The sequence below is a fragment of the Lutra lutra genome, chromosome 5 (genome assembly GCF_902655055.1).
Source record: "Lutra lutra chromosome 5, mLutLut1.2, whole genome shotgun sequence".
In the NCBI taxonomy this organism is placed as follows: Eukaryota; Metazoa; Chordata; class Mammalia; order Carnivora; family Mustelidae; genus Lutra; species Lutra lutra.
In genome coordinates this window covers 59,102,839-59,128,690 of record NC_062282.1, presented here as the reverse complement: position 1 = coordinate 59,128,690, position 25,852 = coordinate 59,102,839, and the positions used below count along the sequence as shown (strand labels likewise).

Sequence of the window (25,852 nt, the reverse complement as noted above, 5' to 3'; positions counted from 1 at the left end):
GTGGGCTCTCGGCCTGGGCAGGCTATTTCTTAGTGCGGCGGCGGCGGCGGTGGCGGCGGCGGCTCCGGGGACTGGGGCCTTTTGTTTGGAGCGGCTGCGGGGAGGCCCCGGAGCGGAGAGGACGGCGGCCTTCCCCAGCTCGCTCGGTCCCGGCACACCCTCACGGGGGTGGGGAGGCCGCCCCTGGGCCGGGCCTCGCCTCAGGCGCCGCCGCCCCGCCCTAGGCCCGCCCCGCCCGGCCTGAGGGGAGGAACCGGCTGGGCCTTCCCGCGCGGCCCAGGCAGCTCCCGAGTCGCCGCCACTACCTGCGTGCTCCGGGACCGAACCTGCCCCTGGTTCCTTCCGCAGACGCCATGAAGATCAAGGATGCCAAGAAACCCTGTAAGATGAGGGCTTGGGCCCGCCGGGTTGGGAGAGCACTTTGGGCCCCGTGTGGAAGCGCCTTAACGGAGCGGCCTCGTTCCCGGCCTGTCGCTCGTAGCCAGCGCCCTGCACGGGATGGGGGCGCAAGGACCATTTCAGCCTCGGGATGGAGCCGCCTTCTCCATCCTCCTGTGCGCGCGTGACGAACGCCTGCCGCCCCCTGGCCCTTTCCTCCCACTTCCTCCTCGAGATCTGGGACGCGCTTGGGGGAATTTTTGATTCGGTGTGTGCCAGGCAAGGCTAGAGCTACCAGTCCACTCCCCCAGCTTCCTCTGAAGTCGGGTTGAAAATGGGGGGCATTTGCGTGGGGGCATTTGCCACCTTTTTCTTTTTTTTCTTAAACTAATTGCTGTGCTTTCCGCTTGTGTCCTTGAAATACCGGTGTTGTTCCTGGGAGTTGTCACTGCTGTTAAAATTAGAATCTTTTTAAAACACGCCTGTAACCTACCAGTGGGTAATTGCCTTGGCTTGTTTTTGTTTAGAATAACAACTAGGTCGTGTTTGCTTAAAAGAAGAGACAAACAAGATAAAAATCACGGGTATTCCCGCCACTCAGAGCTAACCACTATTAACACCTTGTTGAATGCTCTTATTAGAGGTTTTTCTACGACTATTTTTGTACGTGCTTTTTAATAAAACATTCTTCACGTGTTTTAAAAGAGATCAGTTTTCCTTTCCTTTTTATTATTAGCCTTTTAAAAACCTTTTACTCCTGTAAATAGCTTATTTAATCACTCATTGTGATTTTCATACTTTGTAAGTATATTCTCCCAGAGGAACCAGGAATGTGGGGAAGCATGCTTATCTTAGAATTGTATTGGTATTTAAGTTTTTAGTGTCTCATGTGATCTTAGAGTTCTAAGAAATCTATAAAAGGGAGCATTGACACCTTCCCTTCTGGCCCTTGAGCATTCTTGTAACCTCACCAGAAAGGCAACATACCAAAGCACTTTGAAAACGACTAATTGTTATTTAAATGTGAGATAATTTGGTCTTAATTTTACAGATGAGGGAGTTGAATTTATTTAGTAACCTCAGAGTAACTTTTCCAAGGCTGTACCAACCAACTCTTGTGCTAATGAGGTTCCCTCATAGTCCAGTGTTTTTTCTGCACCCAAAGGGATAGGTTAGTCCAAATACTTAGAGAAGAAAAACTTTCTGGTCTGGGGGGTTTTATCTGCCTGCTGAAAAAAAATTTTTTTAATGATGATTTCTTGTGATAACTAGAGTTCTTGTTCAAGGACCCTATAAAATAGTGATGTGAAGGTTTAAATAAATGACAGTACTGTAGAACCACTTCTAATTGTTTTATATTTGCTGAATTAAACTAATCTTGAACAGATGCAGTCATGTAAAACACTTGGACATCTTCCCTTAACACATACATTTTCCCTGCTTGTCTTAGAACTTCCATTTAGTAAAATAAGTTTTACTATGACAAGCTCATATGCAGACTCTTATGGTATTTTTTTTTTCCATGATAGTAATATGATTTGTTAGATTTGGTCACACTTGTAATCAGATATGAATGCCACCTCTGTCAAAGGTGTTTCCGCAAAGATATAAAGGTTTATTAAATAAACTTTAGGTTGAGAAAAGAACACCTTTAAAAAAAAATTTTTTTTTTAAGGATTTATGTATTTGAGACAGTGCACAAGTGGGGGAAGAGGGAGAAGTAGATTTCCCTGCGCAGAGCAGGGAGCCTGATGCAGGGCTCCATCCCAGGACCTTGAGATCATGACCTGAGCTGAAGGTAGATGCTTGATCAACTGAGCTGCTTAGGTGCCCCAAGAACACCTTTTTTTTTTTTTTTTTTAAGTTACTTGCTATTACATTATGAGGCTATTGATGATGAAAGAGTCATGTTGAAACACTAGTCAGTTAATAGGATTTAGAAGTCTAAAGTAACATTTCCTGTTTCTTTTGTGTAAAAGATGATACCACTGCTTCATTAGTTCTTTATATGAAAAGTAAAGAACATCTTGTTTTGTGAGGGAAGTATTTCCATTATAAATTATAGACATATGGGGCGCCTGGGTGGCTCAGTGGGTTGAGCCGCTGCCTTCGGCTCAGGTCATGATCCCAGGCTTTCTGCTCAGCAGGGAGCCTGCTTCCTCCTCTCTCTCTGCCTGCCTCTCTGCCTACTTGTGATTTCTCTCTGTCAAATAAATAAATAAAATCTTTAAAAAAAAAATTATAGACATATGTAACTGGAGAGTGTTATTTCTAATGTTTTTAGGAATATTAACACTCAGATTACCTAAAATATATTTGTGTTGTTTTTGAGTAGTTGGGTAGGGTTTTTTGTTTTGTTTTGTTTTTTGTGATTATAAATTTAGTGAGCTCTTCATATGTGTAAGGCTTTATCTTTACATGCATTGCTGTATTAAACAAGTAGCTTTGGCTTCACACTTTCTTACATTCCCCTGAGTGTTAGAACGTTGCTTTTAGATACATCACTAATATATTAGGAGGTTATAAATCAAATGCATGTATTTAACCAGAAAATAAGAAAAGGAAGTAGTTTCATCTGCTGGACTGTATAATATAAGTAAAAGGTTAGCATTGGAAGTATATGTTAATTCAACTCTAAGGGAAGGATGAAGTCAAACATTAACCTAGTAAAAAATTTTTCCTTGTGAAAATATGGAAACCTGAAAAGTGGCAGTGTTTGTTTGCTTTACCTTTACTTAAATATTTCATACTGCTTAAATATTAGATATTAAAAAGCCAAACAATCATGGGTTCCTTTGTACCTCAGCTGATGGGATGTCTTAAGGTATGTTCAACCTTTGTTTTGCTTACCTTTGTGTCATGGAGCCTAATTAACACGATGATACTAAAAGACACATTTTTTAATTTGATAAGATGAAGGTTTTTGAGTCTCTGCTTTGCTAACCCAGGCTGTTACCTAAAGCTTTTGTCAAGAGCAGAGAGAATTATATGGCATATGTGCCTTTGCTTCTATATAATTTGATTGGCCTGTTTGTAAATTGAATCATTACTTAAGAATCTTCACTTCCATGCGCACCTAGGTGGCTCATTTGGTTGAACATCTGCCTCTTGATCTCCAGGTTGTGAGTTCAAGCCCCATGTTGGGCTCCATGCTGGGTGTCGAGCCTACCTTAAAAAAAAAAAAAAAAAAAAAGAATTATCCCTTCCAGTTGATAATGAAGTACAATTGAATGTGATAGTTTCTAGTGTTCCCTTGGATGTACCTAATTTACCAAAGGAAAAAGAAATATTTACCTAACACTCTTCTAAGGAATTATGATACTGAAGGTGTGAAGATGGTTATTTTCTTAGTCTATTTCAAAACACCAGCATTTTTAGTTGGAATGATTATCGGGGAAAAGCAAAATTAATGGCCTTTTTATGTAAGAACTGAAGCATACCTGGAATTTACCTGTGCACATGCCCATTTTAGAATTTTGTTTCTTAAAATAATCTACTAATGTTTTTAAACATTTTCATCATTTGGCCCCTCTTTCTGCTAAGAATTAAATCTGGCATAGGATCCCTTTGGGCTGAATCTGCATGGAGCCAGTAGCAATTAAACAGTTCTTTAATGTTTCTCCCTCACCCCTTCACATCTAGCAAGACACCAAACTCTTATAACATATTTTGTTAGAAATCAACAGTTTGCCCCGTGGCAAGGTATCTTCTCTAGATAATCAAGGGGATTGGACTTGGCAGGTTTCTTCACACACAATCTACCTGGTAAGAAAGATAAAATTCTTGGTAGCACTTTATGCTTATGGTAGTTCTGGATGTTTTGTTACTGATGGGGAACTGACAGCTCTGTTAGGCCCAGCTGAGAAACAGAATAGAAGTTGTTATTTTTTTTGAACGCCACATAGATTCTAGAAAAGTCTGGAGAAGGCAGTGCATATTTCCCATCATCAAAAGTACTCAGTTGTATTTATGAAGTGTGTATTTTACTTTTTTTTTTGAAGTTTAATTTTTTATTTTTTTCAGCATAACAGTATTCATTATTTTTGCACCACACCCAGTGCTCCATGCAATCCGTGCCCTCCACAATACCCACCACCTGGTGCCCCCAACCTCCCACCCCTGTATTTTACTTTTTAAACGTGTGTTTTGGTTCATTATTTTCACCTTGGCAGTAGAGAGTTTTATTATCAAAGAATAAAAAATGTTGACATTATATGCAGTAAGTAGCCTGCTTATGTGCTGGTGACCGACCTTTAACCTGTCTCGGCTAGAAGCAACAAAACTATCGGTATAGATGCTTGCCTGATTTTTTAGGAAACTTGGTATTTTTCTTACCTCATGATCTATTAGTGGACCTGTGGTTGTACTTAATAACCTCACAGTTCGCTCATATTTAGAATTGTAAATAAAGTTTGAGCTCCATGTCCCTTTCCCCTTCCTGTTTCGGTGACAAAATATTTTTTTTAATGTACTAGAAAATGTAAAGATCAGTAATCAGACCACTTACTAAATGATAGAAGTGGATCATAATTAAGAATTTGTGTTTTCTGTGAGACACACCTCACTGGTTCAGTCAGTAGAGCATGGGACTCTTGAACTCAGGTTGTGAGTTCGAGCCCCATGTTGGGTGTAGAGAGTGCCTAAAAATAAAATGAAAAAATTAATTTTTCCTTTTTTTCAAGTTCCAAAGAGTCTTTAGTATATACAGAGTGGGGGAGGGGGTCCAGTCCTTCTTGGCTGCTTCTTACCCCATGGCTGCCAGGACATTGCTCATTTCCTCTCTTTACCTCTTGGCAGGATGTATGTCACCACCCTTTTCTTGATGAACTTGGGGGCGCACTTGTCCTTGGAGACCTTGCACATTCTGCTCATGTGGGGCGACATGGCACACCTGGGATCATCTGAGACGACACAAACTTGGTGTGCTTGGTGAGGTGCCCATGGCTGTGCCTCAGTTTGCTAGAGCCATGGTTTCTGTTCCTCCATGGCTCCCATGGGAGAGGGTCCCCATACTTTTTTAATGTGATTTTTTTTTTTCTCCCCCTCTGGCTTAAGGAAATGAATTCCAGAACTCTGCCGAGTTTAAACGTCTCACTGTGCCAAAGGTGGCTATTAACCAACTTTTTTTTCTTTGGAGTCACTGGCAAGGCTGACTTCTCTCAATCCTTACCTTCCTGATTTTTTTTTTTTTAAGATTTTATTTATTTATTTGACAGACAGAGATCTCAAGTAGGCAGAGAGGCAGGCAGAGAGAGAGGGAGGAGGAAGCAGGCTCCCGGCAGAGCAGAGAGCCCGATGCGGGGCTCTCGATCCCAGGACCCCGGGATCATGACCTGAGCCGAAGGCAGAGGCTTTAACCCACTGAGCCACCCAGGCGCCCCCTACCTTCCTGATTTTTAAGAAGAAAATGGTTCATAATGAAATTTACTAAGAAATAGAAAGCACATGTTATGTTCTAGTTGGCACATGATCACTGAGAAATTCGACTACAATATAGCATCTCTAGTTACCCTTCCCTTAAGAACAGACAGCACTAAAAGAACAAATGTGTCTCATAGGCTAGATGTGAGATGAGTTTGGGCTTTTTGCATTCTTAATTTTAAAAACTGACCTCTGTAGTCAATAACTGTTAAAGAAATCATACAGTTTTTCCAATTTAATTTGCAGTTTTTTCATAGAACCTTCTGTTCCTGTAGTCCAGTCTACAAAAGTAGGTCACACAAAGATTTAAATTGAATGGTAATACTGTTTCATGAGTTCGTGGTGGTTGTTGGTGGTTATTCTTTTTTTTTTTAATTTTAGAAAGAGAGAAAGAATCTTCACTCAGACTCCCCACTAAGCGCAGAGCCCAATGCTGGGCTCAGTCACGACCTTGAGATCATGGTCTGAGCTGAAACCAAGAGTCCGTTAACTGACTGAGCCACCCAGGCTGGTGGTTGTATTCTTTATGTGTTACATGCATACATATCTTAGAGTATTCTTCAGTAATTAATGTAACTTAAAAGAAATGAGGGATTGATATACTGTAATAATAAACATAGCTTTGTTTACAAATTTTTTTACTTTCTGTGTGGAGTTTTCTTTTTCAGATAGGACAAGCTTGGTTGTTTCATGCAAATATATCAACAAAGGCTTTTTCCTTCTTTTTTTTTCTTTTTTCCTTTTTCTTTTTTTTTTTTTTTTTTAAAGATATTATGTATTTGTGAGAGAGAGAGCATGCGCCAAGCACAGGGAGCGGCAGGCATAGCAGGCAAAGGAGAAGCAGGCTCCCGGCTGAGCAAGAAGCCTGATGCAGGACCTGACCCCAGGAGTCTGGCTGGGATCATGATCTGAGAGCCAAAGGCAGATGCTTAACCAACTGAGCCACCCAGGCATCCTCAACAAAAGCCTTTTAAAAGAAGCAGTGGAAGGTTTTGTTTATTTTTCCTTATCAATTTAACTATAATTATATCTAAGCAGTAGTTTTCTCTGAGAAAGAACTAGTTAATACTTTTGAGCACCCTAGATCTCACAACAGGATTTCATTCAGTGAGCCTTTCTATTGCCTACTCCACAATTAGGTATTAGAATTGGCCCCTTGACCTTTGGGCTCAAAAACCTTGGTGCTCCTGCCATAGCTTTAGAAAGTAGAAAATATATCACTCTCCAGTATTTCATCTATAAACTTCAGATAATCTTCATAGGCTGTAACATCCTTTCGAAAATTAATTTATGTTTTCATGTAAGAATTAAAAGTTCTTGGGGTGCCTTGGTGGCTCAGTGGGTTAAGCCTCTGCCTTCAGCTCAGGTCATGATCTCAGGGTCCTCGAATCAAGCCCCACATCACTGGACTCTGCGCAGCGGGGAGCCTGCTTCACCATCCCCCTCTGCCCGCCTCTCTGCCTACTTGTGATCTCTCTCTGTCAAATAAATAAATAAAATAAATAAAAAAGAATTAAAGGTCTTCACATAAATGTTAAGTAAGGTCCTTTTGAAACTTTATGTTTTCGTGTAAGAATTAAAAGTTCTTCACATAAATGTTAATTGGGTTTTTTTCTTTCAAGAACAGCAGTTTCACATATTTATAAACCTGGGAGCAGACAGGGACTCTGACTGAAAATAAAAATATCATGAACTTTGAACCCGGTAATGTTTGCTAGCATTGTAGTTTGCTCCTGAAGTAATATTTTTATTTGTAAATTTTGATACCTGACAAAAACATAGAAAGGAAAACTATAAAAAAAAGTTTTTAAAGTATTTTTAATTTTGGAAAATAAAGGTTTTTAGCTTAATAAATCTTACCTTGTAGAAATTCTTCTATCCCAAAATGCACTTTATGTGGAACAGTGATTTGCACACCTGTCCCCATGAAATCTAGAATCAAACATCAACAAGTAAGAGAAATTGGGCTCCTGGGTGGCTCAGTCAGTTAAGTGTCTGCCTTTGGCTTAGGACATGGTATCAGGGTCCTAGTATGGAGCCCCATGTCAGGGTCTGTGCTCAGCAAGGTGTCTGCTTTTCCCTCTCCCTCTGCCCTTCCCCACTCTTGCCCCCGCCTTTTCTCTTTCAAATAAATAAAATCTTAAAAATAACTACAGTTATACCAGTAGCATTCCTATGTTTTATCTAATGTCCACTGAAAAGTGTCCTAATTATGATTGGGAAAATTCTGAAGATATCTCTGATTTATTGGATCAGTAGAGGTACTCCATATTGTTTTTCTTCAACGGGTTGTCCAAGCAAACAGTTGCTGTAAATTTCCCCTCTATAACTGTTAGTATTGCTGTTTGCTACTAAGGATTTAAAAATTGAGAAAATTTAGTCTGTTTCTTTAATATTTTAGTTACTTACAAAAATCTATAGGTGACACAAAAGTGTTATGCCTGTTCGGATCTTATTGCCCCTCAGATTATAGTCTTAAGTCATTTTACCTTTTTCTTTTTCTTTTTTTTTTTTTTTTTTTAAAGAAGTTTGTTTTTTAATACTCTTCAGTGTAGATCTGGAAACCCAATCTGGAAATTGGGTTTCAAATACAAATACAAGTGATCTTAAAAAAAAAAAAAAAGTGAACTATTTCTCCAGGAGAAGATAATGAGAACTACTCCTTCCTCATTTAATATTATTTACTAATTTCAGTAAACATAAATTCTGAAATAGAGAAATATATAGAATCTTTTCTTGTTGAATTGTATGAACCTGGTTTCTAATAGTCACATATTTCAAATAAAATATTAATATTTAAGAAACAGATTTTGGAGGGAACTAGTTGTCCTTGACAACTTACACATAAACTGTTAAATACATTTTGTTCTGAGGTATTCTGTAATGTGTATATTTTTTTTTTAAGATTTTATTTGTTTATTTGAACAGACAGAGATCACAAGTAGGCAGAGAGGCAGGTAGAGAGAGAGAGGAGGAAGAAGCAGGCTCCCCACTGAGCAGAGAGCCTGATAGGGGGCTTGATCCCAGGAGCCCTGGGATCATGACCTGAGCCCAAGGCAGAGGCTTTAACCCACTGAGCCACCCACGCACCTGTAATGTGTATATCTTAAGTATTAAATTATTCTTGAGTCTCTATCATTTTGTTTAAGATCCCAGAGAATAGAAACAGACCTTAAAAAAACTAGTTTCAGAAAATTTAATTTAATGGCTTTTCCAAAGTTACGTAAGTACATTTAGTGAAAAAGCACCAGGTTCCAAACCTAAATGATATAACTGCCTGCCCAAATGTGCCTAAGTAGACTTATCTTCAACATTAACAGCTAATTTTATTAACTAGATGTACCAAAGAAATACAATGTTTAATGAGCAAAGACTAAGATTTCTTTTTAAGGAGGTACTTTTTCCCTTGGGTTGCTTGAAGTAATTATTAGGCCAATTTTATTACATTAAAATCTTACTAGAAACATTATCAAGCCGTAGGTGATGACCTATTTATTAAAACAAAATTGGTCCAAATTTTTCTTGATCCCTTGGGGCATATGGTAAGTATTTAATAAATGAAAAGGAATACCTACCTGACCAGGAATGAAAAGGCCCTGGGCCTTTGTTACAGGTTTTTAGAAAACTATAAAATAATACTTTGAAGGGAAAAAGTTGAGTTCCAGATAGAAGAAGCATCTAACCCCCAAAATATTGACTGTATAATTCAGGATATATGATGTTTGTGGATAATTAATTAGCTCCTAATTTGCATTTCTAGAGTTGATATATATGTATGTTTTTTTATCCACAGCTTTCCCATGGTTTGGCATGGACATTGGGGGGACTCTAGTAAAGCTCTCATACTTTGAACCTATTGATATCACAGCAGAGGAAGAGCAAGAAGAAGTTGAGAGCTTAAAAAGTATCCGGAAATATTTGACTTCTAATGTAGCATATGGATCCACTGGTATTCGGGATGTACATCTTGAACTGAAGGATTTAACACTTTTTGGGCGAAGAGGGAACTTGCACTTTATCAGATTTCCAACCCACGACCTGCCTACTTTTATTCAAATGGGAAGAGATAAAAACTTCTCAACATTACACACGGTGCTATGTGCTACAGGAGGTGGTGCTTACAAGTTTGAAGAAGATTTTCGCACAGTAGGTATCTTACTCAAAACCCAAAATTGTTACTCATTCTCTCTCTTTCTCTCTCATTTTTTTTTTTTTTTTAAGATTGATTTATTTGAGAGAGTGTGTGTGGCGGGAGGGGTTGGGGTTGAGGAGCCAAGGGAGAGGGACCAGCAGACTCTGCACTGAGCATGGAGCCCATCATGGGGCTCAGTCTCACAACCTTGAGATCATGGCCTGAGCCAAAACCAAGAGTTGGACTCTGAACCCACTTAGCCACCCAGGCACCCTCTCTTTAATTTTTAAAATACAAGGCTGTTTATATCTAGCATGCTTCCTAGATTAGTTCCCCATGCTGGATTTGGAGGAAGTATGTATTCATGACCAGCTTTTCACCTGGGGCCCTTAATTATTACCTTCGTGGGCTGATTAGAAAATTGTCCAGATTTGGGCTTATTGTCCATAATATTTGGTAAAACCTGCTAAGTTTAGGGACTACTATAAAGCTACAGTAAAAGGGTCCATGTCAGTGAATTTGGCAGTATACAAAGCCAAATATAAGTGGTGTTTGAATTATTTTCACTATTATTGCCTTGCCCTGTGTTTGCATTGCTTTTATGTATTATCCATACAGTACTTTGTCCCAGGGCCATCTCTTTCCCTTCCCCCCCCCCAACCAAAAAATAAATAAATCTGCTGAAGCCAGTGTCTTTTGATTAAGTAGACATTGATTGAGAGTCCCCATTACCCCTTTTTTCTGGTTTTATCCACCAACCTTACCATGTTCCTGTCTCAAAGGGGGTCATTTGGATATGGCAAGAGGACTATGTAAACTGATTTAAGTGCTACTGGTGGTTTGTCAAGCTTCTAGTCCTTTCCAGTAGAATAAAGATTAGAATGTTGGCATTTGGGGCTACTAAAATTTATTTTCTTTGAAAATATGCATCTGAACCATTTAATTTCTTAAGTTCTGTTAATAGAACATAAGTGATGATTTATATGGCTCACATAAGTGAGACCCTTAAATTACGGGATAGTTGAAAAGTCTAAATTTGTATTCAATTTATTGAGTAATTTTAACATAAGTTTCATAAATTTGAGACTAGTTTGCTTGAACATGTGATATTTAGTGTTTGCCAGAATTCTTACCAGAAGTGGCATCTTTGAAGCTAGCTTTTACCTGGCCATTGAAGTATCAATATTTTTCTTTTCTTTTTTTCTTTTTAAGGGGTGTGTGTGTGTGTGTGTGTGTGTGTGTGTGTGTGTTTTAATGTATTAGAGCATGAACCAGGGGAAGGGGCAGAGGGAGAGGCAGACTCCATGCTGAGCAGGAGCCCATACACAGGGCTCAGTCCCAACCTGAGCTGAAGGCCAGCGCTTAACTGACTAAGCCACCCAAGTGCCCCAGTAGTATCAATATTTTCTAGTGATGAAGTTCTGTAATAACTGTTTATATTAATACTCAGTCATTTATTAAGCTAATACTTGCACTTAGTATGTGTCTGGTATTATGCTAGACACAGAACTCAGCTGGGAATAAGACACAGTCTTAGCTTTGAAAGAGTGCAGTATCTAGACCACACAGATCAGTGGGTTACAAGTAAAGGTACAGTGCGTTATAATTAATAGTATTGCTATGAAAAGCAGGGTCATGGGAACACCAGAGTGGTGTTACCTAACAAGTTCTGGAGAACGAAAGCTTCCCAGAAGAAGTGATCTCTAAGCTAAGATCTTTTTTACAAATAGTTTATAATAAATTATTTACTAACCTGAAATGACTTTAATAAATTTCAAACTAGTTACTCAAACTATAATATAGAGGAAGGAAATGAAGGTATTTAGAAAATGGGTAGATTCTCTGGTATGATCACATGAGAGGGCATAATGAGATAGTTAGATGCTGGCACTTAAACATAAATTCACCATGAATTCTAAAGCCACAAATGCTGGTAGATTGATAACAGTATTTTTAGGAAAATCTGGTACCATAAATGCTATTGCTGTTTGTGACATAACACTTGGGAAAATTCCAAGCAATAAAAACGTCTGTTATTGGGGCGCCTGGGTGGCTCAGTGGGTTAAAGCCTCTGCCTTCAACTCAGGTCATGATCCCGGGGTCCTGGGATCGAGCCCCACATCGGGCTCTCTGGGCGGCAGGGAGCCTGCTTCCCCTTCTCTCTCTCTCTGCCTGCCTCTCTGCCTACTTGTGATCTCTGTCTGTCAAATAAATAAATAAAATCTTAAAAAAAAAAAAAAAAGTCTGTTATTTCCTCAGTTGAAATGGTGGTTGCATTCCTAGCAAATTTAGCATATATATGTTAAAGCCAGATGAAGAATACTTTGTGCTTCCATAGGCTCAGATAATTACAAACAAATTTCCTTGCTGCTTCCTTAAAAAATGTCAGAAGGCTCAAAGATTGGGCAAGAATGGGATAATTTGTTGTTTCTGCACAACTGCCCTGCCCATTGCAGGTATCTGGCATCCCAAGTCCTTCCCACTGTATGTTAGTTTGTTCCTGTCCTCCTCTCCATCTTTGTGAAAACTGAAATATCCCTAAAAATTCCCAGAATGTATCCAGAGGTAATACCACCATCACTGAGAACCACTGGACTAAGATTCTGACACGAAACAAAACAAGTGAAAATGTATGGGTCATAGATGATTTTGAAGTTTTATAAAGTACATGAAAATTATACAGTGCATTTGAGTCATATTTTGAATACTGTCCCTTGTTCACTTTATAAAACTTCTATGGTGTTTTTTTATAGATTGGAAACCTCCACCTGCACAAACTGGATGAACTTGACTGCCTTGTAAAGGGCTTGCTGTATATAGATTCTGTCAGTTTCAATGGACAAGCAGAGTGCTATTATTTTGCTAATGCCTCAGAACCTGAGCGATGCCAAAAGATGCCTTTTAACCTGGATGATCCCTATCCACTGCTGATAGTGAACATTGGCTCAGGAGTCAGTATTTTAGCAGTCCATTCCAAAGACAACTATAAACGAGTAACCGGGACAAGGTAGTGACCTTTCTGTTCTTATTGCAGCATTCATGTTGTTTTATACCCAGAAGTTGTGAAATCATCTTAATGCTAGCTTCTAAGGGACATTTGTGCAGTAGCAGAAAATGTAGATAGTAAGTAAAAGTTAGAGTGTCACAATATGTTTTATAAGGTATGTATGTAAAGACTCAAACTAAAATAATTAAATATTTATATTTGCTTAACATCAGTTGGCATCAAAATTGCCATAATTCTAAGAGGGAATTTTTATCTGGAATGATTTCAATGACTTTTCTGTTTTCCAAAGCATTCATTCCTCTCCTTGTTTTTCACTGTCATATAGATCTGTTTAAGCCTGAAGTTTGCCACTGGTCAGCTTGCATGCTGGTCGGATTAGATTCACATTTAAGTGGGCAACATTGTAATAATTCTTTTTTTCTTTAAGATTTATTTTATTTATTTGAGAGAGTTGGGGGTGGGAGGAGAGGGAGATAGAGAATCTCAAGCTGACTTCCATCTGAGCAGGGAGCCCCGTGCAGGGCTCAGTCTCATTACCCTGAGATCATTACCTGAGCTGAAATCAACAATCAGATGCTCAACCAAGTGAAATAATTCTTACAAGATGAATTTAACATGAGCTCGTTATGGGATAACATGGATCTTTTAAATATCCCATAAGAGGGGCGCCTGGGTGGCTCAGTGGGTTAAGCCGCTGCCTTCGGCTCAGGTCATGATCCCAGGTCCTGGGTTCAAGCCCCACATCGGGCTCTCTGCTCAGCAGGGAGCCTGCTTCCTCCTCTCTCTCTGCCTGCCTCTCTGCCTACTTGTGATTTCTCTCTGTCAAATAAATAAATAAATCTTTAAAAAAAAAAAATAAATATCCCATAAGAGTTTCTGTAATGCCTGAAATATTATTGTGAAATGAAGTTTTATAATTGTTTTTATGATTCTGATACATGTACTTGATCAGCTTTTAAGGATAGAAACTGGGGTGCCTGGGTGGCTCAGTCATTAAGCCGCTGCCTTCGGCTCAGGTCATGACCCCAGGGTCCTGGGATTGAGCCCCGCATCGGGCTCCCTGCTCCGGGGGGCCTGCTCCCCTCGCCCACTCGCCTTGCTTGTTTCCCTCTCGCTGTGTCTCTCTGTCAAATAAAATACAGTCTTTAAAGGGGGGGCGTTGAAGCTCCTCTATTTGAGGAAGAAAGATTTGGGGAATATGAAAAAAACTCATTTCTGTTTTAAAGTAGTTCTCTTATTAAAGTGATACTTAAATTTTTTTGTTTTAAGTAAACTCTAATCCATGTGGGGCTCAAGACTCAAGACCCTGAGATCAAGAGTCCTGTGCTCTACCAGCTCAGCTGGCCTGGCACCCAAAGTGATACTTAAATTTAATTAGTATTTTATCTCTCTGGTGGCTAAAAATCTACCTCTACTGTAACTCTGAGCCAAAGAATTACAGGGAAATATTACCTATTTCAATCAGTTCTAAAAGAAATTCAGTCCATTAACTAAATTCCAGCAGTGATCAGGGATAGATGGAGTCTGTTAGAAATTTAGGAGAGACTGGGGAGCAAAGATTTTTATTTTAGGGATTAGAGGGGCATGATTTCATTTTAATCAGCATACCCAAAAGAATAATAGAAGCAAGTAAATTTTTGTCATCAATATATTGACCAGCCTAACATAAATTTTCTCACCATATTCATTTCTGGGTTATTTCAAATGCTAATGTGTCACATTGAATTGATTTCAGCCTTGTCAGACCAAATAAATAGGCCTTTCACTAAATCCTTTCCTGGAAACCGTTTATTCTTTGGAGTTAAAAGTTTTCTCCTTTTAATTTATATGGTACTAATTTTTAACACTTACTCCTTTTTTCCCCCACATGTAAAAGCATTTATTTTTAGCAGTTACAAAGTTTAAGGAATTGGGTAAAGATATTAGAAGTTAATCTCTTTCTGCCTTTTTGTTGCTATCACCAACTGATCCCCCCCGCCATGCTTTATTCTTTCATCTGACAAGTTTGGTTTGGTATTTTTCTTACCTTCATTATGTTGCTGTTTCAGCACTTGACATTAGCAGTGTGTTCGTTATTTGTGTTTATTAATTACATGGATATTCCACCTTTTTACTCTGGAGGAAGAATACAGTGTGTAAATGTAACTTACCTAGTGTTCTTTTTTTTTTTTTTTTAAGCCTTGGAGGGGGTACCTTTCTGGGTTTATGCTGTTTATTGACTGGCTGTGAAAGTTTTGAAGAGGCTCTTGAAATGGCATCCAAAGGTGACAGCACCCAAGCTGACAAGCTGGTCCGTGACATTTACGGAGGAGATTATGAAAGATTCGGTCTGCCAGGTTGGGCTGTAGCATCTAGGTAAGTTTAATTTTATATTATAATTAAAGTTGTTTATTTAATTTTTAGAAGGCAACATATCAGGAAGTTGTTGGGGCTTACTCTTACCCACGTTAGGTTCCAAGTTTTGAACGTTCATGTAGTTTAAAAATAAGATCCACATTAAGGGGGCACCTGGGTGGCTCAGCTGGGGTCAGCTTCTACCTTCAGATCATGATCTCAGGGTCTTGGGATTGAGTTCTGCATTGGGCTCTCTGCTCCCCAGCAAGTCTGCTTCTCCCTCTCCCTCTGTGAGCTCTTCTCGCTTTTGCTCTCTCTCAATAAATAAGTAAAATCTTCAAAAAAAAAAAATACAATAAGAAGTCAGTAGGCAATATATCCTAGTCTCTCTGCCAGCTTCCCTCTCTCCCTCCCTCCTTTTCTCTCTCTCTCTCCCTCCCCATTCTCTTCCTTTACCTCTCACCCTCCTACCCTCCCTCCCTTACTAACAGCCTCTTGGTATTTTATTGTGTGAATTTATCCGAGTTTGAGGGTGCTATCCAGTATTCTGCTATGTGTAGTTCAGTGGGTCAGTCAGTAACCTTGTTATATACCTTATTTTGTACTTGTGTAAATTTATCTGTAGGATAAATTCCAGAAATATATGAAATGTTGCTTATAATCAACAGAATTTTGTTTTTCATTTCTCTGCAGTTTTGGGAATATGATTTATAAGGAGAAGCGAGAATCTGTTAGTAAAGAAGATCTAGCAAGAGCTACTTTAGTTACTATCACGAATAACATTGGTTCTGTGGCACGAATGTGTGCTGTTAATGAGGTAAAAAAAATTAACTATTCGAAAAATGTGGATTGGCGCTTCATGTACATGCAGCAGGGCTTCTTTGTGTTCCTTAAGGAGACCTATAGAATTGAGATCTCTGTTAAATCCCAAAGCTCATTAGTTGTATATGCCATGTGCACCTAATTGTTACGTTACTTTTAAAGAAAGTAGCAGATAATTCAAATTGGAAATAGAACAAAGAAATATTTACATTTTCAAATTTATCTAGAAACTTTTTCAGAAATATACAACCTAAGTTTGTGGAAGATAGAAAAGAAAAATCTTTCCAAACAGGATGATTCTGAAGTAACTAATTATTGAAAAGGGTGTTTTTTGCTGTTAATGTTAAATTTGATTAGCGAGGTGCTTAGTTTTCTTACTGCCTTTGGCTTCTTTACAGTGCTGCCTTGTTGCATATGGATCAAGCAGCATTGTACAGGGCTATGAAGGCATTGAGACTTGTTCTTCACCTGAACTTTGAATGATGTATACTTAATGAAAAGCATGTACTCTGTTTACTTTCATTGTTGGGTTATTTTTATTTGAAGGAGATTATATATACAATTCTGTCTTCATGTAATAGATGTATTTACCTATTTAATTTTTGTAAATATCAAATACTTAAAATGAATTGGGAATTTTACTTTTTGAGGGAGCCCTTCATTTGTTCATTCATTTATTCATGAAGTATTTTAGAGAGTACCATATGCCAGGCATTGTTCTAGGCACTTGGGATACATTGGTGAAAAAAAAAACAAAGGTCTGTGACTTTATGCAACTTCGTCCATTCTAGTGATATAATAAATTTTTAGTGTGTATTTGGTGGTAAATGCTATTTTTTTAAAAAGAACATCATTAAATATGATAAAGAGAATTGAGAGTAGACCAGCAGAAACAAACTGCTGAGTAATTGGATTGTTGAGGGAAGGCTTTAGTGAAAATGTAACCCTTGGATAAATATTGAAAGGAGGTGAGATAATCAGCATGCAGATATTTGGGGAAAGAGAAGCTCCAGCAGAGAACATCTGTGAAAAGACCCCAATTAATTCTTGGAATTATTCTGTTTAAATCCAGGATTCTAGGTTTCTCAATAACAGTGTAGTAAGTTAGCTAAGGGAGCCATTAGCAGATGTTTTAACCCAAGTTTAGGGAATATTTCACTTTGGGGGGCTGACAATGATCTGGAACCTTTTTTCTTTGCCCTATAGATCTAGATTTTCACCAGCCACTTGACAATAATTAAGGGCCATAGTTTACACTAACCAAACTCAGCGTGCGAAAATGTACGCTCAAAAGTTCATTATATTATTGTGAGTAGAAAGATCGAAACACCAGTTCCTCCATGTAAGATTACCTTCAAGTTATCTATGGAACCATATTAGTGAGTGGAATCTTAAAGTAGAGATATTCTGTATTATAATGCTACTTGATAATTTTTTATTTCAACTCATTTTCTTTGTTCTTTTCTTTTAGAAAATAAACCGAGTTGTCTTTGTTGGGAACTTTTTACGTGTCAATACTCTCTCAATGAAACTTTTGGCATATGCACTGGATTATTGGTCAAAAGGTCAACTGAAAGCATTGTTTCTAGAGCATGAGGTATGATAGGAAAATAATGCTTTGTGAATTTTAACAGCATGCTTTTACATACAGATTTCATATGTTGCCTCTTACTGTGTGTACTCATAAGTATAAAACTATGATTTACCTAATAGTATATTGAGTCTCTCATTTCAGTTTGAGTTGGGGGGATAGGGTTTACTGTAACCTGGTAGGCATCCATTAACAGGGAGTTTCCCACTTCCTCTGACCAAGAGAGAGTGATATTAGATCTTGTGAGCTCCTTAGATATTGGGGCTGTTAGTGTACTTAGTTAAATTGTATTCTTTCTCTTTTCTCTCCCCTGAGATAACAAATGTGAACACCACAAAAATAAATAGTTTAGCAATGAAAATCCTCCTTAATCCCCCCACCACAACCTCACCCCCTACCTCCAGAGTGACCACTGTTAAATTTTGGAGATCATTCTTTAGGACTTTTTTCCTGTTATTCATTGCATCCAGTTATTCTGGTCTGGAATTGTCAGTTCATATAATGGTTTGGATTAAGTCAATTACCTTGAATTGTTTGTTTCCGGTCAGATGGACATATTAGTAATTCTGATAACACAGAATCAGAGTACTCTCTTTTGTTTATGTTTCATTGTCACTGCTCTCTCTACGGTGTACTGCTGTGCAGGCTCCACATGCCGTGCTGGATGCCAGGAGAGTGGCAGGTGGAACAAAAAGAATTGTACTGAAGAAAGAGGAGAGGGGCTTAGAATTGTAGTAATGGCTCTCTGTAGAAGCTTTTCAGTGTCTGTAAGCCACACTTTAAAATTATGTATTTCATGTTTTTCAAATACTAGCTTACAACACAGAAATAGGTTTCTGAGTAAGAGTTCTTAAATAGATCATATATAAATATCTGTTCCTAATAGTTGTTAATATCATATGCTAATTTAAAAGCTGAACTGCTTAATAATTGTTTTAAAATTATGCAGGGATACTTTGGAGCAGTTGGTGCACTTCTTGGACTGCCAAATTTCAGCTAAAAGGCATCAGGTTATTCTCTACTAAAAAATGTCATCCATGAGGAACTGAAAACCAGAGGCATTATTACTGCATTATTTGTCACTGGGAACCAAAGGATAACAGAGTAGCACTATTCCTGTTAATTTTAAATGTCAAGATGGTAAGCTGCCCCGAGTTGCCATATTAAAAGAAGGAGCGCGGTAACATGTGAAGTATTTCTCATTGAAATGCTTTCCCTTCTGTATATATCCAGTGTTAAATCCTTAAAATGCAATACCGCCTCTAATTATTGAGCTTCCTCTCAGAAGATTTTCTATTTATTTTATGTAGCCAGCTATTTCAGTACTGTATGCTCAAACACAAATCTTAAAGTCTCTGAAATGTTTAGCTCATAAATATAATTGGATCTGAGTATTTGTTACAAGTGTGTTCTTACGTGTCTTGGTTACTAGTAAATGGGCAGTAACATACCCTGTATCAAACTTACTGAAATGGCTATCAAAGATGATCGTTTTGATGTGATTTTAGAAATGGTAAGGCAGTATGAATTACTCATTATTGCAGTTTTCTCAACATTTCTCCCACCAAAAAGCATGTTTATGTTTATCTTTTATGTTTATCTTTTCCCAAAGTATAAGCTCTTTCAAACGCCATAATTTAATTGAAATACTATTGTTAAATATTAGCCTGAATTTTAAGATGAGTCCTAGAAAATCACATAATTGGTGAAAATTGCACTTTCTGTATTTTATGTTAATCATTATATTTTTAAAATGTTTTGTAATTTTTAATTAGAGACTTAATTACCTATTTGAAAATCCATTTAATGTGGTCCCAGGACTATACTAATAGAATATGGTTTGTGTGCATTGATAGAGACCTGTGCTCTTTCTGTACCACATTATCTTGGGCCTGAACTTAGTCATTTCTGTTTAATTAGGTCTGAAACGTCAAAGTTAGAGACTTTATTATGAACAGCAACAAAAATCACATTTATTCTAAAGAGAGCTCATGGAAATCTAAAAGATGAGTGTTCGAAACTGTAGGGTCTGAGGGCAGTATTGCAGAATTAGGAAAGGATCAGTGTTTTATACATTCTGGTAATAAAGGCATTAGAGTTCCAGAATTTGTAAATCCTTTTGCCTTGGAATTTGTGCTCTATTTTGAAGTCATTTTTTATAATGTTACTAATTTTTTTTCAGATATTTACTTTGGCAGTAACATTTTTGGAGGTCTAGTTCAGCAAAGTTGTTCAAACCTCTTAATTGGTTTAAGAAGTAGACTTGGAAAAAATATTCACCTCCTTAAATTACTAATAAGTGTGGATATGCCTTGAAGAGCTTAAAAATTGTTTACAGGAAGAAAGAAGTATTAATATGTTTTTATGGAACATAATTTTGCTCCATAAAGAACAGTTTGCAGTAGAGGTGCTTGATAAAGACATTTCTCCTAATAGTTTTAAAGATTCATGCTCAGATGTTTAAAATTCTGTTTTATTTATCTAAAAGCATGAAGGTATGAATAATAGGAGTGAATATTCAGAGGGAAAAGCATGTAAGGTAATTTTTTAGAATTTAGAATATTTGGAACTTGGAATTCATGTCAGGTCAGTAAGTCACTTTGAAAACCTACAATGACTAAATGTTTCTACTTTAATGTTTCCATTGTTATGGCTAGATATCTCTGTCATTACAAAAAGCCATGTGTTCAGTTTATTTTAAAATTTTGTGATTTGGACATTTGGACATTTGAACAAAACGTTTTTGTTTTTAAATGATAATTTCATGTTCATGGCAAACTGTATTAGCAGCCATAGCATGGGGCTGTCTTTAAGAAAGAAACAGAATGGTCGGAGTCCATGTAAGTTAATTTGATCACTGCTTTGGTTAATTAGGGACGTGATTCATACTTTATGTCCTTTGAAACTGAAGTTACCTGTTAAAATGCATATGTAGTGAACAACCATTTCACCACTTTTGTTCTTGGCTGTTCTCATGTATAATCAAGAATTACTGGAATAATAAGTGTGAACACAGAGTTGTGATAAAGACTGCCAAGATTTTTAGTTTTTTATTACAATCTCACAAAATTCTTTATAAGCATACAGTGGTAAACAGATTTAGTTCTTAGCCCAATCAGCATAATGCCTCAAATTCTATAATAGAAATAGACTGTACAGTTTTAAGAACATGAAGTGTAAGCCATATGTAATTTTACATTTTCTAGTAGGCATATTTAAAAAGTAAAAAGAAAGAGGTGAAAATCATTTTGATTATATATTTCTGTTTAACCCAGTATATCTGGTATGTCACCATTTCAGCATACAATCTCTATAAAAAGTTAAGGAGATACTGTATTTTTTTTTTCAACTTTGTGTTTAAAACCAGTGTATATTTAAACAGGACACACCTCAGTTTAGGCTAACCACATTCCAAGTTCTCAAGAGCCATGTTTGGATAGTGTCTACTGTACTAGACAGTGCAGTCCAGAACTAGCTCTTAAAAATGAACACTATTGTATATCCATTAAAACTTTATGAATATTAAAAATAAAACTTTATGAATAAGGGTTTTTAAAGAATTTTTGAGAGGTGATATGGGAAGTGTTATTTTTTATGGGAAAATGTGGGAACTTTTTTTTTAATACAAAAGGAGATAAAGAAGTAGCTCATTTCGACTAGTTTATTTTACACAGACTAGCTGTATTTCTGACCAATCCAAAAATGTCTTACTTTGGATCCTGCCATTTCATCATACCGTGTATCATTTTTCCAGTGATACTGATAAAGTTGCCCAAGACCCATCCTGACAGGCATCAGCAATCTCTAAAATGTCGGTTTTCTTCACTGAAGCAAATACGATGATTCCAGTGACTTAAATCCCCCCAACCTTACCTAATTGAACTTTGAGAAGACAATTTTAAAGGACTAAAAAGAGACCCTTTTAATTCTTGAATTCTGTACACACAGAGAATCTTCTTTACAACTTTTGGATTTAATTTCCATTCTTTAGAAGTGGTAGAATACTTTCAGATACAAAGATACTATCAAGTTGTCTTGGGCTTGATGAAGAACACAAGGTCTAGAACTTTGCACCACCAACACCCCCCTCCCAAAAAAAAAGGTTTTTTTGCTAAACTAGAGACGTTTAGAGCTAATGGCGTTTCAATTCTATACCCAGTTTCCCCAAAGACGTTATATTAGACTGGCTTGCCTGTCAACAGGGGTATTCCTTTTTCAGCTACTCTGAATAGGTGGGCTATTCATTTGGGTTAAGTCAGTGCCATTGCCAGTAATATACATGGCCATTGACAGTCTTTCAAGAGGTTCAGAGTCTGCCAAATATTAGACTCTGTAAAGATTCTTGAGTTTTTCCTTTGCATGCAAATGTGATTACTGTATTTTAGGTACTAGTTCCTGAAAGTCCCATTTCTGTAAGAAAAATGATGCAGCTAAAGGGAAAGGTTTTCCTCTATATCCGATGGAACTTTTGCCTTGTAGGAGCAGTCTGTCACATCTTGCCTTTCTAAGGTTGCATTCTTTGTGGAAAGCTTAGGAAGGCAATAGTTCCCAGATATCCTTTATAACCACTCTGCTTTCTATATGCAAAAAATGTTCGTATTTTGTAGTGTATCTTTTTTTTTCTGTTGAGCACTTTATGCTTTTTAGTCTATTGCATTTGAGAAAATATAGTTTAGAAATCCTTTCTTATTTAAAGCCATGTAAAAACTGTTTAAAGGATAATCAGAAATAAATGAGTGTGCTTTATTTAGCATTTAACTCACTGTTTTGTGGTATGTATAAGCAAAATACTAGAAATATATTCCCTTTTTGTAATACTCTTTGACCTTATTTAAGATGATTTACCAGGAAATGTCATTGATGTCCTATTTTTCCTAATAAGTTTATTAAATGTGGGTTTTATTCTAATACTGAAGGAATTCAGCCAACTTTATGCCATCAGATAACCTCAGAAAATAATGTGCTTTATCTGTATTACTGCCTGTTTTCAATATTTAAGTTAGTAGTGGTCTTTATAATTTCTACTGAGCCTAATAATCAAAGACCAAAAGATGTAATTTTTTTTTCTTCCTTGAAGGTATTTTTAATAGCCTAATAAAAAATGATGGTGGTATAAAAAATAAATCACCCCAGCTTTTTGACCATATCTAAAATTCTGAGTAGTTTCCACTTCCAAAAAGACTTCTCAGAGAAGTCTCTATTGCTTGTGTATTCGGTGGATATGGGATCATAACTTGGTATTATATTAGAAATAGTGCCAGCCACTGGTCTAAATTCTTTGAATGTTATTTTCTTTCATTGTAAAATGAGGGAATTGGTTTATTACAATGGGAAACGACTCCGTTATCATCAGGATCCTGAAAAAAGTTTTTCCATTCATGGCTGCATTTGGAAAGACTAAAATTTAGTTCAGATATGTTGTGTCCTGTTTTGGCGTTAATTTGATTTGTATATGTTGATAGAGGCACTAGATTCTGGATTCTCACCAAACCAGTAGAATGGTATTAGTTACTCTCTCGTAATGCTATGTTCTTGCCTATGATGGCCAAGTAGTTAAAGTAATATGAGGGGGTTTATATATATATATTATTAATGAGTGTGTATGTGTGTGTGTCCACTTTAATCTGTGGAAGTATCGAATTTTTATTGTGTTAAATTTGAAATTATGTGGACATTATTACAGCTTTTCCATTGTACAAAAAGAAAATTCCTGGTAGGTTCATGTATGTTTGAATAGTAAATATATTTGGGATTTTTAGTGGCCCTTTTCTTTAAGCTGTTTCTTCTTTCTGGTCATTTTGAGTAGGAACAGATACGGAATAAACCCCTCCAGGAATTACTTACTGCTTTTGTCAAACACATTTTGTAAAGAAATTTATAAAACAATTTTAATTACCTTCAAGTGAATTGAAATATCATGTGTTCTAGTCATTTACATCAAATACAAAGACTTGAAATACTTTTATCCTTAGAATTGAGGATAAAAAGATTGTACGTGGTTCTGACATTCCTAGCTTATTAAAATAAATGTAGCAGTGAGTTGATACTGGGACTTCAAGTACTAAATAGTTGTGCTGAATGATGTGTTTGAGGGGAAATAAATTTTTTTTTTCCTTAAGAAAAAAAAAATCTAGAAGTCTTTATATTCTGGCTCTTTGGGTAAAGAGATTATTTTTCTTTTAAATTTTCATTTTGCTGCAGCTGCCACTAATTTTGTGTTTAAAAGAACTAATGAGGAATATATTTTTCAAAGGAGTAAATGAAGTTAAAATTCAAGGTTTTGAATTGTATAAAATATGCAACTGAATTTCAATTCTAAGATATTGCTGACTTTTTTTTTTTTTTGCTATTAACATCTTTCATTCATTACATGGCTTACAGTTCCAGTAACTTTCAAAGAAAACATTTGAGCTTTTACATAATTTGTAAAGTATACATAAGTAATGCAAATAGTTTGAGATTATTTTAGCTTTACATTGTATCTCTGAATCATGGACATCATACCTGGCACAGTTAGTAGTGATTACAGATCAGCCATTTTTAAATTTACAGTTTTTTTCTGAGATGCCCTTTTTAGTTTGCAAACTTTTGCTTAGAAACAAAAGGTAACTTTATACATCTAACATCAGTATCTTAGTTTCTTTGTCCCAAATACAATTAATGGAATTAGGATGTAAGTCCTGTTAAGATGGTTTTATTATTTTTTTATACATTGTATGCTTTCCTTTTTTTTTTTGAACCTACATTGAGACTTCGACTTTTTAACTGAAGTTGAATGGCATTTGTCTTAATCCTGCCCAGTTATTGACCAAATCATATCTAGATGTTTGTATGTTTTAATTTTATTTATACAGGCCATTTCAGTTTAAGTTGCCTTATTCTATTGCATTGTTCTTGTCAAGTCTAAGCTTTGTCATGTTGGAATTCTTTTAACACTGAATCTGTGATGTAAAAATGTATGATGTGTTACAAATTTTATTCATAATTAACTTATAGCCTATTGTAACCTATAAAACATTTCTTGTAAATTGTCCAGTTTATTTTTTTCGTTTATGTACATTTTCTTATGTAAATTTTTAAAATACTCGTTGTGGCCTGTTCTATAAACATTCCTGTGCTCTTCTCTTTAATGCTTATTTGCATGAAAGAAACTTGGGTTTTACTTGTTTATATTGGATGGCCATTAAGCCAACTTCGGTACTCTCTGCCTTCTCTCCTGTAGTTCAACTTTTTCTAGATTTGTTCATATTCTAAATAAATGTTAAAGTCATTCTTTTTATTTCCTACTTTTCAAATAAATTCTCTAAGTTGTTTAATATGTGTATCTTTTTATTATTTCATTTTATATATTGTATTCCCACATTTTCACTCTGGTTAAATTTTTAACTGAGATTACCTACAGTAGAATGTAAACTCTGAGAACAAGAACATGTCAGTCTCTCTTCTGTCCCCAGTAGTTGGCACAGAGAAGGCCTTCAGTAAATTAATACTTGCTGAGTGAATTCATTGTAGTGTCCTTATCTAGTCTGCCTGTGTAGGACAGAATTATAGTTTTTCCCCACCTTCTGGTTCCCATCATTAGAAAGCATATTAAGTTCTTCATACATACAAACCTTCATGAAATACAGGACTTAACGTTTACTAAAATGTAGAAAACGTAACTTTTTCCTCAAAATGAGGCCAGGTTACCCTATACCAGGATGAATGTCAACAGAGGGGTTCTTCCAAACTCTTGGATATGCTCTATAGGAGATGCCAGAACTTTGTGGTCCTTGGAAAGTGTTAACTTCATACATGCTTCCTCTAAACCAAAACTTCATTTACTTATTTTTATTTATTTATTTTTAAGATATTTATTTATTTATTTGACAGAGATCACAAGTAGGCAGAGACGCAGGCAGAGAGGGGGCAGGGGGAAGCAGGCTCCCTGCTGAGCAGAGAGCCCGATGTGGGGCTCGAACCCAGGACCTGGGATCATGACCTGAGCCGAAGGCAGAGACTTTAACCCACTGAGCCACCCAGGCGCCCCTAAATAAATAAAATCTTAAAAAAAAAAAAAAAGGTATGTTGTATATTGAGCAAACACTGTTATTGTTTCTGCATCTAAGGTCTGTTGATCACTTAACTTTTTTTTTAAGATTTCCAAATTTCCAAACTTATTCTTAAG

At 36.8% G+C, this 25,852-nt stretch overlaps 1 protein-coding gene across 2 annotated transcripts; it reads left to right on the top strand.

Annotated features, from left to right (window-relative positions):
* The first annotated feature begins 65 nt into the window (after positions 1–65).
* PANK3 (pantothenate kinase 3) lies at positions 66–25,001 on the top strand. 2 transcript variants are annotated; one of them, XM_047731239.1, is made up of 7 exons: positions 66–381; positions 9,593–9,945; positions 12,685–12,938; positions 15,117–15,293; positions 15,966–16,089; positions 17,566–17,691; positions 18,635–25,001. In XM_047731239.1, exons 1-7 carry the CDS (start codon positions 354–356, stop codon positions 18,683–18,685), a joined length of 1,113 nt encoding a protein of 370 aa, XP_047587195.1. In that variant the 5' UTR covers positions 66–353; the 3' UTR covers positions 18,686–25,001. The 2 variants fall into 2 exon arrangements, with proteins under 2 accessions (XP_047587195.1, XP_047587196.1); XM_047731240.1 differs by lacking the exons at positions 66–381; positions 12,685–12,938 and having other exon boundaries at positions 9,787–9,945.
* The last annotated feature ends 851 nt before the right edge of the window (positions 25,002–25,852 follow it).